Source organism: Anolis sagrei, chromosome 3 (assembly GCF_037176765.1).
Source record: "Anolis sagrei isolate rAnoSag1 chromosome 3, rAnoSag1.mat, whole genome shotgun sequence".
NCBI classification, from domain to species: Eukaryota; Metazoa; Chordata; class Lepidosauria; order Squamata; family Dactyloidae; genus Anolis; species Anolis sagrei.
In genome coordinates this window covers 199817528-199834975 of record NC_090023.1, presented here as the reverse complement: position 1 = coordinate 199834975, position 17448 = coordinate 199817528, and the positions used below count along the sequence as shown (strand labels likewise).

At 39.8% G+C, this 17448-nt stretch overlaps 1 protein-coding gene across 1 annotated transcript in view; it reads right to left on the bottom strand.

Annotated features, from left to right (window-relative positions):
• Positions 1-13074, bottom strand: part of LOC132770143 (deleted in malignant brain tumors 1 protein-like) — a 54697-nt gene extending 41623 nt beyond the window's left edge. Inside the window, exons 1-7 of the mRNA XM_067466269.1 lie at positions 13004-13074; positions 10516-10572; positions 7744-8055; positions 5290-5307; positions 3185-3202; positions 978-1289; positions 362-391 (exon numbers count right to left, since the gene is read on the bottom strand). Of these exons, the coding sequence (XP_067322370.1) occupies positions 362-391; positions 978-1289; positions 3185-3202; positions 5290-5307; positions 7744-8055; positions 10516-10572; positions 13004-13073 (817 nt within the window). The 5' untranslated portion in view covers position 13074. The remainder of the gene's footprint in view (positions 1-361; positions 392-977; positions 1290-3184; positions 3203-5289; positions 5308-7743; positions 8056-10515; positions 10573-13003) is intronic.
• Positions 13075-17448: the final 4374 nt, after the last annotated feature.

Genomic DNA, 17448 nt, shown 5'->3' with positions numbered 1-17448 from the left:
GAGACCATGATGCCAGACATTCTGTTGGGTATCTTCTTGTTTTGTTTTTAATGGATTGTATGTTTGAATTTTTATGGACCCTGTAGAAGTATGCCTTTCAGTTTGTTTGGCCACATATTGTTTGCAAAATATAAGTACATCATCTCTATTAAAAATATTTTCTAATACTCTTTCTCCTTGTAATAGTTACTGCCACCATAAGTTTGATCACACAAAAGAGTCAGCAACCTAGCTTGCAGGATTGATGTACAACAGTTGTAGTGTACAAGGAAAGAGTATGTAGAGCAGACAACTACAACAGAACAAAGACTCAATTCTGATGCTGCTCCTCAAATGTGGTAAAGCATAAATCATAGCTTACATTGCTGGTTAGGTACTGTCATCCCAGAATCTGTGAATGGAAATAGAAAGAGGCTCAAATACTTGAGATAGTGCAAAGCGAGATCAAGCATTACTATGCATATGGTTCAGTGGCAAAATGGTTTATCTGTAAAAAGTTCAATTTCCACTTTTCAAAGAATCAGACAGCAGGTAGTGAAATAGATCTTTTCCTGATGCTCCACAGCAGAGGTTCTCAAAGTGTGCTCCGGGGAGCCCTTGGGTCCCTGCGAAGCATACTGAGGGACTCTGTGATTTCCTCCTCTCTACCCCTCTTCCCCCTCTAAGCTTTCCCTCCTCTTCCCTGCTCCTTCCCCTTCCACCTACCTCACCCCAAAACCCTTTCCCCCCACCTTCCTTGCTGCCCAGATCTTTTCCCCCTTGCCTTTCTTGCTCCCATATCCTTATTTCCCTCCCACCACTGCTTTGATTTTGCATCACCATTTGGAGGAACACATCCCAAATATAAATGCATTCTTCTAAATGACGCAATCTCAATTAAGGCAGAGGAGGGATCAATGTGTGCATGTGAGGAATGGGAAGAAATTTCTATAAAATGCCAGTGAGTATATATCTAACAGTAGGAGAGCAATGGCTACCTGAGCAGATAACACCAGCATGCTTGTAGTTTCCACATGTAGCAGGCCGCTCCTCATAAAAACAATCTAGCAAAAAATCTTCTCTACCAGAGCAATCTACTTTGGTCATCAAAGGGCCACCTGTTCCTTCTCCAAAAAAGCCATCTGTCAAGGCAGCCAGAGCGTAGCCACAACCAAGCTGCTTGCAGACAACTTCAGCATCTTTTAGGTCCCATCCTTCACTGCAAACCACAGTCCGCCAGCTTGCAAAGTAAGTGACTTCCACACGACCAGCACACCAATTGTGGCCATTCTCCAGCTGTAAAGATATGTCTTGGGGGGGGGGGGGTTAGAACATTTTTAAATAGCCTTGCAAATATCTATATTGTGATTACAACTCATAAAAAAACAGTTTAGGGTATGAGGACAGGAGTATGCTAAAATGCCAACTAACCTGGTATTGGGATACTTAAGAGAAACCATTAGACAAGGGGGTATTGATACCTCTATGCAAAATAATAAACTTTATTTATACCCCGCCACCATCTCCCCAATGGGGACTCAGGGCGGCTTACATCAGGCCAAGCCCAGACAACATATTACAGCAAAATAAAACCAAAAACATAAGCAACAAGCAACAGCATCATAATTACATAAAAAACACATGAATACAATAACAATATAACATTACAATAAACACAATCACAGTGACAGTGGGCGGGCCACATGTGCAGTATAAAATGTTAAACATTTGAATGAGATAAGAAAAGGAGCAAATTATTTCCAGGAGGGAGCTCATAAAAAACACAGGGTTGTGGAACCAAACTTTCCCATTGGGGGTTTGTGTACTCCAGTAACAGAAGCATTGAGGGGAGCAGTAGTGCCATACTGTGCACCTACTCACCAAAGGTGCAGCAGAAAAACGAGGTTTTAAGGTTCTTTTAAAAGGTTTCTAGGGTAGGGGCTTTCCTGATCTCTCCAGGTAATGAGTTCCAGAGTCGGGGAGCCACAGAGGAGAAAGCTCTCTCCCTTGTTCCCACAAGACGAGTTTGTGAAACTGGTAGCGGCAAAAGGAAGGCCTCACCTAAAGATCGAAGGGCCTGGGTTGGTTCATGGAAACAGATACGGTCACAAAAGGGGATGACATGTTTGTCTAGCCCTTGGTAGTACAAGCCTGAGTCACCAAGAAGATTCTTCTCCAGTGCCTATAAGTACGAACAGATCTTTGTTCTGTCATATCTGAGACTTGATGCTTTGATGACAGCCTGAATTGGAATTTTCAGATTTTCAAAAATTACTCAGAACAATTTGGTCTCATTTCAAGAGTTAGTTAAATGTGCATGATTTTAAAATTTGAGCTTAAAACACAACTTTATAATGTGCATCAGAGAAAATGCACTGAGTTGAGTAGTTGAAGCAGTTTAAATATCGAAGTCAAGTTTGTTTTGCAGCATTGAATTCAACTTTTAGTCTCAAACATAGCAGACCCACTGAGTTAATGAAATTCTTATAATGTTTGGCTTACAATTTATCAGTCAATTTAATGGGTCTACTCTAGTTGAGACAATTAGATTTAGGTTCTCTAGTGTATATTCAAATCTTTATGGTACACAGTTTTTTGGAAATTGTTTTGAATGCTTTCCCCCCAGATGTTTTTGTGACTGCAAACTGCTAGACTATATTCTAAATGAAGCTGAGAATAAACAGATTTGGCTCTCCCAAACTATAACCACAATTTAGTGTTCAGTAACAGCTTGATTTTTCTCTTTCCCAGAGTTTGGAAAACATATCATTTGGACAAGTGTCTATGCTAGCTGAAGGTACGGAGAGCCCTAGTCCAATAATGTATATTTCAAAGTCTTCTCCTTGGAAAGTGAAGACAAATAAATATTTGGGTTGGGTTTAGTTACAAGCAATGTAACTAAAACATTTGGGTTGCAGGTTGGTTTAAAATGTTATAGCTCATCCACTCATCAATAGCAAGATATAATTTCCCAGCCCTTGAAGGGAGTGAAATTATTAAAATAAATTACCATGATTTTTCTTAAAAATGAAAATAACTTTGCAGTAGTCTAATAATTAGAGACACATTTTAACCGAATAGGATGTTACTTACATTGAAAGAGTTTCATGCAAAATACTTTACTCATATGATCTTAGACACTTACTTTGTGTTAAACTAATATTGAATGTAAAAGCAATTGCTTTAAAAAAGGTGAAATACTCACAATCTCCTACAGTTCCAGCTGGAAGAAAATGTAAAAAAAGTGATGGTTAACATCTGTAATACTTGTTTATGAAATAATTCCTTCCCTCAACAAAATTAGGTTCAGCAGCATTGTTAGAAAATAATAACAGCCAAGTACAATGAAACTAAAGTGATTGTTTAATATTGATAGAAACCAGCTGGAGAGCTATAAAAGAACTAGTGCAACCGCGGGAATTGATAGGATGCTTTTCACATAACAAAATTAATTGCAATTGATATGGACACAAGTATAAAATTATTGCATTATTATCATGATATGATCCTGATTTTACCATTTAGATTATCCAGACTATAACAGTTCTTTTAAAAAACAAAACTGTCATGTAATCTGCAATTGCAATTTCCTCTCACATAGAAAAAAACTGGGTAGAATTTCTCTTCCCTTGAATGCTGCATTCAACAGAATAAGGAATGTTTTTCCTTTTCTATGAGGATGACATGGTGAGATTTTTCTTCATCCAGTCTAATTATTAAAAGCCTCCAGGGCATGGATTTTTCTAGAGCAGGAATGGGAAACATACTTGGTTAATGGGTCTGGCATGATAAGATCCTGATGTTTGCATGAAATAAGTTCTACTGTTATTATTACAGGTTTTTAGTCTTTTAAAAACAGTTTATCTATTTATACTTATAGTATTCTGTTATTTGGTTTTTTATTAATTGATATGTGATTATTTTGTATTTTATTTATTGTATTCATTGTGTTGAAAGCAGCCCTGAGTCCCCTGGTGGAGAAGGGGCAGGGTATAAATAAAGGTTATTATTATTAGTAGTAGTAGTAGTACTGTTCCATTATCCAGGTGGAGGCCACAAGAGGGCATTAGAGAGAGAGATGAATAGTCCATTTTACAATAGGGACATGGATGGGGGGGGGGGGGATAACAGGAAAACAGGGAGAAATGGTTTTACTAGTTCAACTCACCCTCCACCCCTGTATAATGGACTATCCTTCTCTCTTAAATGTTCTCTTGTGGCCTCTACCCGGAAAATGGAACAGTACCTTCTTGGTATCATCATCATCATTTTATTTATACCCTACTTTATCTTTCTCGAAGGAGACAAGAAAAACTATGACCACATGATTTAAAATATACAATTATGCAAATATTAAAACAGAATTAAACATAGCAGTATTAACAATTACGTGTAACCACAGCTATACTCAAACACCATTACATTTTCTCACTTATGGCCCTAACGTATCACAGACTTGCAGTGGAGAACCTAGAAAATCATAGACAGGCACCTAGGAATTTGCTAGGTCTTCTAATACAACTCTGTAATAACTTTCAGAATAAGTATACCCTAAAATTCCCCTCTTTTTGTTTCTCGGAATATGGTAACTCTATGAGAGGGGTCCTCAAACTAAGGCCCGAGGGCCAGATACGGCCCTCCAAGGTCATTTACCCAGCCCTTGCTCAGGGTCAACCTAAGTCTGAAACAACTTGAAAGCACACAGCAACAACAACAATCCTATCTCATCAGCCAAAAGCAGGCCAACACTTCCCATTGAAATACTAATAAGTTTATATTTGTTAAAATTGTTCTTCATTTTAATTATTGTATTTTAAAGTTATTTTTGCACTACAAATAAGATATGTGCAGTTTAGCATAGGAATTCATGTTATTTATATTATGTTAATTATAATCCGGCCCTCCAACTGTTTGAGGGACTGTGACTTGGCCCTCTGTTTAAAAAGTTTGTGGACCCCTGCTCTATGATATACATTCATCTCATGCAGTCAGTGAATGCCATATCGAGCAACAATAAGTTCAGTCATTTCTCAAGTCCCAGAATTCTCATGCATGCCACACAATGAACCATGCACCTGCCATGCTGGGAGAAAGGTAAGGAATACATGAAATAACAAGCCACCAAGCTGCTACACATTGTGGAATCTCCTTATCTACCAAGGGATGTCTTACACACTGTCCATTTCTGTGCTTGGAACTATTTTTGTATTTCACAGGATGAGGAAGCCCTCAGTTGATTTTGTACAGTGGGAAGAATACAAAATATCCAAGAAAAGAGAAGAGTTTTATAAATATAAAAGATAGATTTACCTGGTTTAGGGTTTTCATCTGTAAAGAAAAAATTGGCAACAATAAGAGATAGGAATATGGCAACTATAGACTGCTGCTCTTCTACGCCTTTTGATTGTCTGATACCCTTTGATTTCTGATTTCACATATGAAAAATAAGAAACACATGGCCAAATGATATCAGACTGTGGTTAAGTTAGTAAACATTGATGACTAGGAAGAACATACAAATTATAAGAAACTGCAGTCACTTGCTTTTGCGTAAGTCTATGTATCCCAGTGGTTCCCAACATTTGGGCCTCCAGGTGTTTTGGACATCTGCTTCCACAGTTCCTCACAGCTGGTAAGCTGGGTGGGATTTTTGTGAGCTGAAGTCCAAAACATCTGGAGGCCCAAAGGTTAGGAACTGAGTCTGGCCCCATAGGTAAAGGTAAAGGTTTTCCCCTGACATTAAGTTCAGTTGTGTCCAACTCTGGGGGTTGGTGCTCATCTCCATTTCTAAGCCGAAGAGCCAGCGCTGTCCGTAGACAACTCAACGGTCATGTGGCCAGCATGACTGCATGGAGTGCCGTTACCTTCCCGCCGGAGTAGTACCTATTGATCTACTCACATTGGCATGTTTTTTGAACTGCTGGGTTAGCAGAAGCTGGGGCTGACAGCAGAAGCTCACACTGCTCTCCGGATTTGAACCTGTGACCTTTTGATCAACAAGTTTAGCAGCTCAGCAGTTTAACCCACTGTGCCACGGAGGGCTCCTGGCACCATAGGAAAATGCAAAAAAAGTTAGTTAAGCAATTCCCAATACCCAGACTAAACTGTTGGAGGCAGACATACAAATTCAGCTTTGATAATATTCAAATTCTTTGGTCAAAGCTCATGCTGAAAAACAGTTTCCCTGACAACATGAAGGAAATGTTATTCCATGCCAGATAAAGTTATTTCCACTCTTCATAATAATTTGACCCACTGCAACCACCAAAGAGGTCAAACTATGGGAGGAGTTCTCATAGGAACTCTGCTCTTCTTCCCTGCTGACTGGCTGGCACTGTAAAACTTTCCATGTGATTCTCCTCCCCTTCATGTTTGTGAATCCTTTCCTACTTGTTTGTATATACTGAAATAAGTACTAAAATGGCATGGGAATTAGTACCATAGTACTAAGAGCTGGCCGATGGATAACTGAAAATATCTGAACCAGCAATGTGATCTTTAGCTATAATGACTTCCTTTTTTTCTTGTTTTCTGCCTTTCATGTGGCTCTATGATTAATCCTGAACTAAAAGCAAACTGAATCACTATATGCAAAGATCCAGATAGTTATCTTCCATGTGTCTTGAACCACATGTAGTAAAATTATAAAGATGCTTGATCAGACTATCGAAGGTAGTAGCTCAATCCTTCTGCCAAGTTGGTAAGGAAAATTTCACCATACACATTGGAGCCCCCAGTGGTACAATGAGTTAAACCCTTGTACAGGCAGGACTGAAGACCAACAGGTCGGAGGTTCAAATCAGGGGAGTGCGTGGATTATTTCCCTTTGTCAGCTCCAGCTCCCCATGTGGGAACATGAGAGAAGCCTCCCACATGGATGGTAAAACATTAAAACATCTGGGCGTCCCCTGGGCAATATCTCTGCAGACGTCCAATTCTCTCACACCAGAAGCGACTTGCAGTTTCTCAAGTCGCTCCTGATACACACACAGAAAAACCCATATATATCAAGTGTGTGGGGTATGATCAAGTAGTTGCAAGATTATATGTGATGAAGATAAAGGACAAATTAATATCTTATCTGGTTTGTTCATATCTACTGTTGTAAGCAGAACCTTACCTTTTAGGCCGTAATTCCCAGAATACTAGTTCCTATGCTATTAATTAGTATTAAGCAACACAATGTTTGCTCCTGAGTCATAAATGTCATTTCCTAATTGGTTCTATCATAAAAACATGGAAAAAGTTTATTAAACTTCCTGCAGCACATTTTGCTAGTTTTTCAATGAATAGCTCATCACATTTCAACCAACTCGGCATAGTTCGTGGCAGCCACAATAATGAAGTTTCTTCAACCACTTTCAAAGCAAGTACCATACAGTTAAACAGGAATAACAAACCAGGAATAGATTTTTTTTTCAAATTTTGTTACATAATGTTATCTGTGGTCACAGCAACTTTGTCTGGCTTTCTACAGAAAGTCGCTCAATGGCAGCTGGTGAATCCCTTATCATTGGGCAGTGAATGCATTTTTAATCTTTTTCAGGAGCTATTCAGGGCACTAAAAAGATTTGCGCAAGGGGTTCAGAATCTTAAAAAGCTCCGCTTAAGTTTATTCCAAGGGCTAGAAGAGATTCACTGCCCAATGAAATAGAAGTCATGGATCACCAGTGAAGTCTCCACTTGGTTAGTGGTCACCTGGCTCTGTCCACTGGTGAAAAGTATTTCAAGATAAAAGCAGTGCTTCAAATAATCAATTCATACATTGGCAGAGAATAGTGGCATCCTGTTGATGAGTGCAGTTATGGACCCCCCATCCACGGTTCTTGCAGTCCCACAGGAAGGCTTCATCTCCCTCACACTGGACACCATCTAGGAGGATTTGGCCTGAGCCCTGACCAAACCGAGGCCAAGGCACGACTTGGACAGCATCTCCACAGCCAAGCTGCCTGCAGACAACTTGGGCATTTTTGATGTCCCAGTTGTTGCCACAAACGGTTCCCCAGGCACCTTCATAATAAACTTCCACACGTCCCTCACAATAGTTGTAGGTGTCAGCTAGCCTTAGGGACAATCCTGCGAAAGAGCAAAAGTGAATAGATCAGTATGGCTTTCACTTGACTACACTCGAGTCATGTGGTTCTGTGTTCAACCTCATTATTTCATAGAATATGTGACATCTTTGAAGACCAAACTTTCTTTGGCAATTATTGAAGGCAAAACAACATTTAAATTAGAGAATGTTAGAGCACAGGTCCACATTTTGTCTCAGCTCTTGTGAGTTAAGAAGTCATTGATCATTTCAATGCTGGCAGATGCCACTTCCTTTCTTTCTCATGGGAGGACTAGGGATAAAGGGCAGTAAAAAGTAGCTGTAGCTAATTTCATTGAAATGCAATTATCTGACTTTTGCCTTTCTTCTCCTGATTGTTTTCTTTAAACTTTTTTTTTACTACATTTGTATACCGCCTTTCTCAGTCCAGAGGCGACCCAGGGTGGTTCACAGTCAGCAACAATTCGATGCCTCCACAATTATAAATACAATTAAAACAGATTATAAATAAAATTAAAACATTTAGCATATATGAGCCATAAAAACATAATCATCAGTGTCACCTTACTAAAATCGTTATCCAATGGCATCTTCTTTGCCTGATGAAAAGGCCAGAGAAACTTAGAAAGCTGACATAATGTATTTTCTGCACTTTAGTTGGTCAATAAATATCCTGCTCATTTGTGGCTTTTGGATTTTTAAAAATAAATAAATAAATAAATGCAATGTTTAATGGATAAAACACACATATAAGGAAAACTACAAAAATATTTTTACCCCCCTCACACCTCTGGAAATGACAACTCATAATTAAACTACACACCTGAAAAATGGGAGGAGAAAACAAGAATAATGACTTCCAGTGTTCCAATAAATGTTTTTAATATTAATCTTTCTTCTATAAATGACCTCCTACTCTACTATTTGAGCCTACTATCCTTCAAATCTCACTACTTGTTTTTCCAAAAATAATCTCACATGCATGAAAAAAACCAATTAACAATTCCAATCTTTGTTGGGTCAACGAAATAATTTTTATCTAATCAAAATACTTAACTTGTCCTTCTCAGCAAGGACATTAACTTTCATTAACCAATTATTCTGTGGCAAAGTAGGAGTATCCTTCCATTTTTATACATACAACAATCGATAATAACATACAGTGGAGTCTCGCTTATCCAACATAAACAGGCCAAAAGAACGCTGGATAAGCGAAAATGTTGGATAATAAGGAGGGATTAAAAAAAGCCTATTAAAGGTCAAATTAAATTATGATTAAGCACCAAAACATCATGTTTTACAAAAAAAGGGCTTTATGTAGTATTTATTGTATTTATAAAGTTAGCACCAAAACAGATAAGGGTTCTTGCTCTCTCCCCATTATTTCGGGTGGGAGGCAGACTGTGCTGGATAATACAGAATGTTGGATGAGTGAAGGTTGGATAAGCGAGACTCTACTGTATTGCAATAGACTTCCTCATTCCTTCTCAATATGGTATTTCATCGGAACCAGCCAGAAGATTCAAATCCAACCAGCATTCTAACAATGATATGTACTTCAATCTCACATAGTATTTCCTTCCAGATTTCTATTTCTGTACAAGATAGATGCAAGTCTTTAAATATTTGTACTTCTTTCTGAGGTCAATGATTGCTTTATCTGTTTAACATGTTGCATGTCTTCAAACAATTTCCATTTTATGGTGACCCTAAGACAAACCCATTACAGGATTTTCCTGGCAAGATTTCTACAGATGGAGTTTGCATTTGCCTTCTTCTAAGGCTGAGGAAGTATATCTTAACTGAGTGAAGAGAGGGAAGGGGGACAGTTCCATCTTGTCTCCTGCACATGTCATCAGTTGGGGATCCCTCCCCTAAGCACCAACTGCCGCTCAGGGCCAGAGTGAAGAGAGAGGCGGCAGAAGACAGTTCCATCTTGACTCCTGCACATGTCATCAGTCGGGGACCCCTCCTCCCAGCACCAACTGCTGCTCTGGGCCAGAGTGAAGAGAGAGGGGGCAGAAGACAGTTCTACTTTGTCTCCTGCATATGTCATCAGTCAGGGACCCCTCCCCCTATCACCAACTGCTGCTTTGGGTCAGAGTGAAGAGAGAGAGGGCCAGGGGAGAATTCCATCTTGTCTCCTGCATATGTCATCAGTCAGGGACCCCTCTTCCCAGCACCAACTGCTGCTCTGGGCCAGAGTGAAGAGAGAGAGGGGCAGAACACAGTTCCACCTTGTCTCCTGCATATGTCATCAGTCGGGGACCCCTTCCCCTATCACCAACTGCTGCTTTGGGTCAGAGTCAAGAGAGAGGGGCCAGGGGACAGTTCCATCTTGTCTCCTGCATATGTCATCAGTCAGGAACCCCTCCTCCCAACACCAACTGTTGCTCTGGGCGAGAGTGAAGAAAGAGGGGGCAGAAGACTGAACTAAACTGTTACATTCCCTTCATGTGAACTAGAGTGTTAGTAAGACAAACCTGGTGTTGTTGTAGGTGCCACTGTGGTTGATGATGATGTGGTTGATGACGATGGTGCTAGAATCATAATTTTAAAAAACAAACAAACAGGGAGGTTATCATTAAGTTTATCTTGATCAACAACTATAATACAGTATAAGTTGCCAGCCATTCCATCTCTCCACTAACTGAGGACATCATGATATTGATTTGCCAGCCTCCATGGTGAATCAGCGGGGCAATCCCGGACCCTGCACCCTGCCTCGCTGGCAGCGGTGCTTCTCCATCACACATGGGGAAGCATCACCATGTGTCTTCCTTCTGCACTGGCCCAGTGATTTATTATGGAACATAGGAGGCCTCCCGTGTCCTGGGCCAAGAGTCCTAGGAATCTTGTGCCTCAGTTCACTGATAGAGCTGTAGCAGAAGTTAACCTGCAACGTGTGAAGGTTGGAGTACGATTCAGTCAATCAGCTGAGTTGCAAGCATCCTAGGATGCTTGTAGCACATCATGTGACAAGGTCATAAGTCATGGATTGTCAAATGCTCGGTTGGACGAATACAGAAAACATGATGGTTGCTGATGGTTGCTGTCTATCTATTGCACTTGTCTGATCCAAGTAAGGCAATGAGTGTATTTGAGTACACATTTGGTAGCAGTTAATGGCTCCTATGATATTGAGAGGGTGAATTTACTCAAAGTTTGTTATTCAATGTGCCAGTGTGATTTGGGGTCAGAACACAGCCTCTCAAGTAGCTCTTTTGATATTCAGACTAAAATCCAGAGCAGATTCACTGCCCTACCAACAAGCAAACCACCAAAGAGCCATAGAGGACATGTGCCACTCCCACACTGCTATCTGAAAAACACTAGCATTTGGTGGAGTCATTCTTCTGACTACCAGATGGTTTTATAGGAGGGTAGGTGAGCAGTTTTACAAGTTTACTATGTAAACATCATGGCCATATAATATTTACCAGAATTAGACTTTTGTGCTCTGGCAGCTTCCTTGGGATCATTAACCTAGAGAAAATTGTTTTTGAACTGCTAAGCTACTGTTCTATCCACATTTCCCAGACAGATTGATCCACTAAAGTTTACTAGTATTTAGAGCGCATGTCTTCCCAGTTTGGATACTTTTTTTTTTGAAATCTGAATTAAAATCTGGAATGGATTAACTGTCCAACCGACTTGGAAACCATCAGCTCCAACTGTTCACTTTAGACTACCAGTGGGGATTTACTTGATTTTGTATTAGTATATGTCAACTCTAAAGATTTATCTCAGGATTTTGGGGGGCTGAGAGTATGTTTCTATAGCTAATCAAGGGACTGAATTCCGGTCTTCAGAGTTACAGTCTAACAATCAAACACCAGTTCTTCTATGTGATGGCTTCTTCTATGAAGAAAGGATTTTTAGGAGACTCCATTCTGAGTGAGATAAGTGGGCAGGTTGTGCAAAAACCTGCTTTTCAGCTTTGCTGTTTCTATCCAAATTCCATCTGCATTCCCATTTTATTTCTTTTTCATTGCAAGATTTTTGTCACTTTCTTTCATATGGAAATACCTATAAATTTCTGCTAGCAGAAATGTACACATTGTACATATTTTGTCAATGGTATAATTATTTCACTCAATCTTTTTCTTTAAAAAAATGTTGATGTTTCATGCATGCAAAATGTACAACAAGCCTTGAAGTGTGCAGATTTCTGAGGCAAGGTACATTTTGGCTCATTACAAGTCTTGGGAGACTACAAATTATTGGAGGGTGGTGGTAGTGCTTTTAATTTCAGTGACACAAAATAATCCATTTGTATCTTCACCTGCTTTCCACCTGGAGGGTTTTCAGTATGCATGAATCCATATATGGGAGAATGTTGGAAGATGAATTAAACTGCTGTCTAAAACACACTTAAATCTCAACACAGTGAGATTTATCTCTGAGCCAACTCAAGATAGAACTTCATGGTAGGAGTTTGGGTAGAAGCTGAGCAATGCCTTTTCCTGCCATTCCCTTTCAAGACCTCAGCATCCTTAAGCTATTTGTACTTACTTTTAAAAAAATAAACTATTATGGTTTAAACACATACATATCCATATTATCTACTTCACAGAAGGACTTTGTGGAGCCGTGCAGAGCTCCAGAACGAATTGGAGAGTCTCCAAATGCAACAAGTCATTGACCTTATCACTTTGCACAATAAGTGAAATAAAACACATCCAACCCCACTCCATGAGTGAAAAATTCTAAAATTAGAGCAGAACAGTTCCCAGAATATTTCAATCAGTATGACCTCTGCCTAGAGCTGGGGATTTTGGATGCTGTAATCTAATGAAGTAGCTTTTCCCAGTTGTGAAGTGACCTGTCATAATTGAACTTCATGTCACTTGAGTTAATGCCTTAAGATTGTCCCCAGCAATTAAATGTCTTCTACTCTGTTTCCCCTTTGCCCTCATTGCAGTCTTTAATCTTGTAAAGACAGAGATATAAAGATCTTCAGCACACTACCTGAGTCGAACTCATGAAGTATTCCCATAAGGATCAAGAAGAGCAGTGTAGGGGCCATGCTAGCAGGCATTCTCTTAGGTAGTCTTTTTTTTTTGGATGGAATGTATAAAGGTTTTATAGAGTTTGACTCTGGAGAGGTGTGGCTTTCGCTTTACTTTGCCACCTTTTATTTGCAAAATATCATCATCTCTTAACTGGAAACTGGGCTTGATCTGTGTTAGTACAGGAAATAATTCAGCTACTGTCCTGTTTTTAGGTCATTAGATTAGATTAGGAGAGATTAATCTTGTAAATACGTCAGTGACTCAAAATAAGTTATAGATAGATAAGTTTATTGACTAGTCCACTGACCATATCAACAGTAAAAGACAAAAGACAAGAATACACAAACAAATAAACATAAATCACTAACCCAAAGCTCTTGTGATAGTTAATTAAAATAAATTATAACACAAGAAAACTTGATGAAATATTAGGCTTGGCAAAATGAGAGTAGATTACAAGTTGAAAGCAGGGGATTTAGAGTGGCGAGTGTAAAATAGTCAGAGAATTTAGATAAGTTCATTGTCATGAACTTGTGAGATGAAGAGATCTCTCAGGTGGGCATGAATTTGGATATGAATTTGGATATGTAGAAGACTACAAACCTCATCACATTGACATCTGAATCCATGCGGCAGCAGAGGAAACAATTCTTCCATGCCCCGCATTGCCTCATCCCACTGGGAGAAGCTTCACTACCCAAATTTTCTCTGCCCCCCCTCCCCCAGTGCTTCCTTTATGAAGTCCTGCCAGAAGTTGCCTTATGTTGCCTGACGGCATCCAGAAGGCTCCATGGAGGAAGCGTCTGGCAGCATGCTAGGACATTTCCAAACTGTGTGTGATGAGGTCATAAGTGTAGATTCTCCCCAGAATGAAAATAGGACAGTTTGGCAATTGGATCCTAGTTGGTTGCTCTAACCAAAAATAGTGGTAAATGTTGGGATCTTACCTTGACATATAGACAACAATCAAACAAAATATGCACAATGTTCTCTATGGCTGGTGCGCCACAGATACATACTCTTTCATAGTAAGGTATTTTTTGAAATTGTCTTGTTTGGATCTCGCTCTGGTAAAAGCTATTTTCTGTCCTGTGTGAGGTTCATCCTAAGGTACTTTTTTGTGCCAAATATTGTTTGATTTTTAGCTAACCATTTTAGAGATTTGAAGTCAGCCAAGAAAACTATATCTGTTTATGCACTGATATTGAGAACTCTGAATGTTTCCTGGGCTGAATGTCCTAAGGAGACTAGATGGAAAGATGAAAAACCTAGCTGGTATTTTAGTTGGAAACATCAAACTGCCTGGAGGTTAGATCGCTGTAGACCTAACCATTCTTCTAGGCAAAGTTTAGGGAGTCTCTGTGGGATCAAATAATTTATAGCTATGTATGCACAAAACACTCCTCTGTGCATGTGTATGCATGACCAATTCTTATAAATGAGAAACATGGGCAAAGGGATCCCTCGAAGTTACTGGGGACATGGCTTTTTAACTTTCTCATCTTATCGATTAAGGCCTGAGTCGAGGTTGAGTGCCCGACTGTTAATAGCTGTTAAAAAATAACTGTTAAAAAAATGCCCAGTTCACTGTCCACCTAAGCAGTTCGAAAAGAGCTGTGAGCAGAGGAATTAGGGACCGCTTAAAGTGGGGAGGCTAATTTATGACACCATAAAAATGTCGGAGAGCAAGGAAGAAATACTACAGTTGAAAAGGCTTGACATCATAGTGGATGAAGCAACAGCTCCCCTTGTGGCCAAATCGATCAACCTCCAGGATCCGAAATGGAAGAACTGCTGAATGGCCTCTGTCTGTTTGTATGTCTTGTATGTCAAAAATGGCATTGAATGTTTGCCGTGTATATATACATTGTGATCTGCCCTGAGTCCTCTTCAGTGTGAGAAGGGCAGAATACAAATACTGTAAATAAATAAATAATAAATATTAGCAATATGGCACAAAATTACTTAGTAAATTACATAGTGGGAACAAATATGGATGTTGAAGAGATTCCAAAGAATCTCTCCAAACTAGTGGAATGAACATTAAAATAACACAATGTGAACATGTGTAATGTGATGGGTGGAGAAATTCATAGCTCTCTCTTTATGTATGTATGGATCTGAATTTGCTAGATTTTTGAAAAAATGCCAGTACCCAATTAAGGGAGATTAAGGGAGTTATTGTTCATAAAATGAAAAAAATGTTTATTTGGGGGGGGGGGGGTGATTTCATGCTGAGAATACTTAGAAAAGTAATCAGAATAAAACTTCCTACATTATACTGTTTTTACACAAATTCATACTGTGGATGTATTTGTGCATAGTTTTGAGGTGAATTCCCAATTATAGAGTGTTGATAAGTCAGTTATAGCACTTCAGTGTGACTTTATAGACTATTGCTCCACGCTATAAAATCCTAAGATCTGGGCCCTTTTCTTATTATGCAGTTATAGCTCTGATGCTACTCTAACGGCTGTGTTTCCATTCCTTGTTTGCATGTTTGCAATCAAACACCTAACCTAACTACAACATCCAGGACTGTGTAGGATACAACCCATATAATCTATATAAATATGATAAATAAATAAACCCAGGCAATTCAAAAGTAATCAAATGGTGATAACTGTGTATTGTAGCTACTCTTCCGTTCATTGCACCTGAAAAGGGTGTTGTGGAACTAGAAAGGGTGTGGATAAGAGCAATGAAAACAAGCAACAGAGAAAGTAGCTTACAGTGAAAGAGAAATTTCCTTTACCCCTTAAGATATTTAGTACCCAAGCTATTTTGGCACCTGAAACAGAAAATCCCAGAAATCCTTCCCAATAATGTGCTAAATAACCATTTCTGTGATGCTATTTCAAGGCATGTAAACCTGGCAACCTCAGGTTCCACTTCTTCTTAATTGAAGAGCAGCCATATTCAAAATGAATAAGGTGCCTCATGTGGCAGATTTGGGTTGTCATGAAAGAACAGCAAAATATCCTCCCTTTGGGGGGTGGGGTTATTTAATGTATTTTGACTGCTAGGTGTGGAAAGAGGCTTTTTGGGGATTTTCCTGTTCCATGTTCCAGGATTAACTTGGTATATTTTGAATATTTTATAAAGCCCTCCAATACAAAAAGAGATTCTTGGCTACAGGGTGGAATACAAATATTTCAGTAAATAAATACTGTGTACATTACCTGGAGATGATATCGAGCTAGAATTTGGAGGCTCCTGCCCAGGAGAGAGGAGCCCTTAGACCCACCAAAGAGAGTCCGAAACCCTTGGCAAGCGAAAGAGGAGAAAGGCCCAGAATTTTCCCTGATTTTTCCCAAATAAATCTCACCAAGGTTGAAGAAAAGCCATCGAGATTTATTTAGCGATCCAGCTGAAAAGGATGCAGAGCTGCAATCATTCGCCAGCAGAGCATAAAGAAATACATTTGATACGACCATATTTATAGTAAATTCAAAGTCGCAGAGTTCAAACTTCCCGCTCCGGCCTCCCTGCTGCCCTCCACTGTGATTGGACAATGGGCAAACAGCTGGGAGGCGGCCCTCCTGCCCCTGGCGACTCTGGACCAATCAGGAAGCTCCAGCAGTCCGTAGGATCCAATGGGGAGGCTCCTGCCGCCTAGCGACGACAGCAAATCAGGAGAGAGGGAGGCGGGATTATAGAACACAAAGGGATCTATGAATGAAGTCTGAAAAATGCCATGTGGCCTGTAAGACAAAAGGGCAGTCTCAAGCAAGCCCGATCTATTGTGCTTTGATTGGAATGAATCAACATGTGTAAAGAAAAGTCCGGATTTTACTAGCCAGCAGATATGGAGACAATGAAGGTGAAACTGGGGTGATCGTTTCTTGGTGGAGATAGCTGAGTTAATCAGAGTGAAGGCAAAAGGTTTTTCGAGGACCTTTTGTCCTTCAGACGGAAATATGATTAAGATCTTTGCCAAAGGGGCAAGCTGAGGGCTGGGCAAATCCTCCGAGGGCCATCAACTGTCCAAACTATTGTTCATGCAAAAGGAAGCTGTGGATTAAAAAGTTCCTGGAATGTTTGGGGCTCTGTAGTTCCTTTGGTAGGGTTTCTTCTTTTATATAGGGGAAATAAAGGTCAGGAAGGGGGGGGGAGGCTTCTGCCACAAAGAAATCAGGAAACATATTTCATATACCTAAAGTTCATGAAAGGCAAGATTTCATAAGGTTTGTCCATGCAGGGGGAAAGAGTGTCCATGGGGAATGGATAAAACATGAAATTCATGAGGAAAGGTCCAAAGGATTTCACTGGGTCAGTCAAGGGAGTCCGGCAGACTTGTCCTTGGCCCTTGGAAAACTGTAAATTACTATCCCTTATTTGGGGGGGAGGGGACATGCTCAGCTTCGGAGACATCCTTTCCTGTTCTGCCTCAAGTAGCAA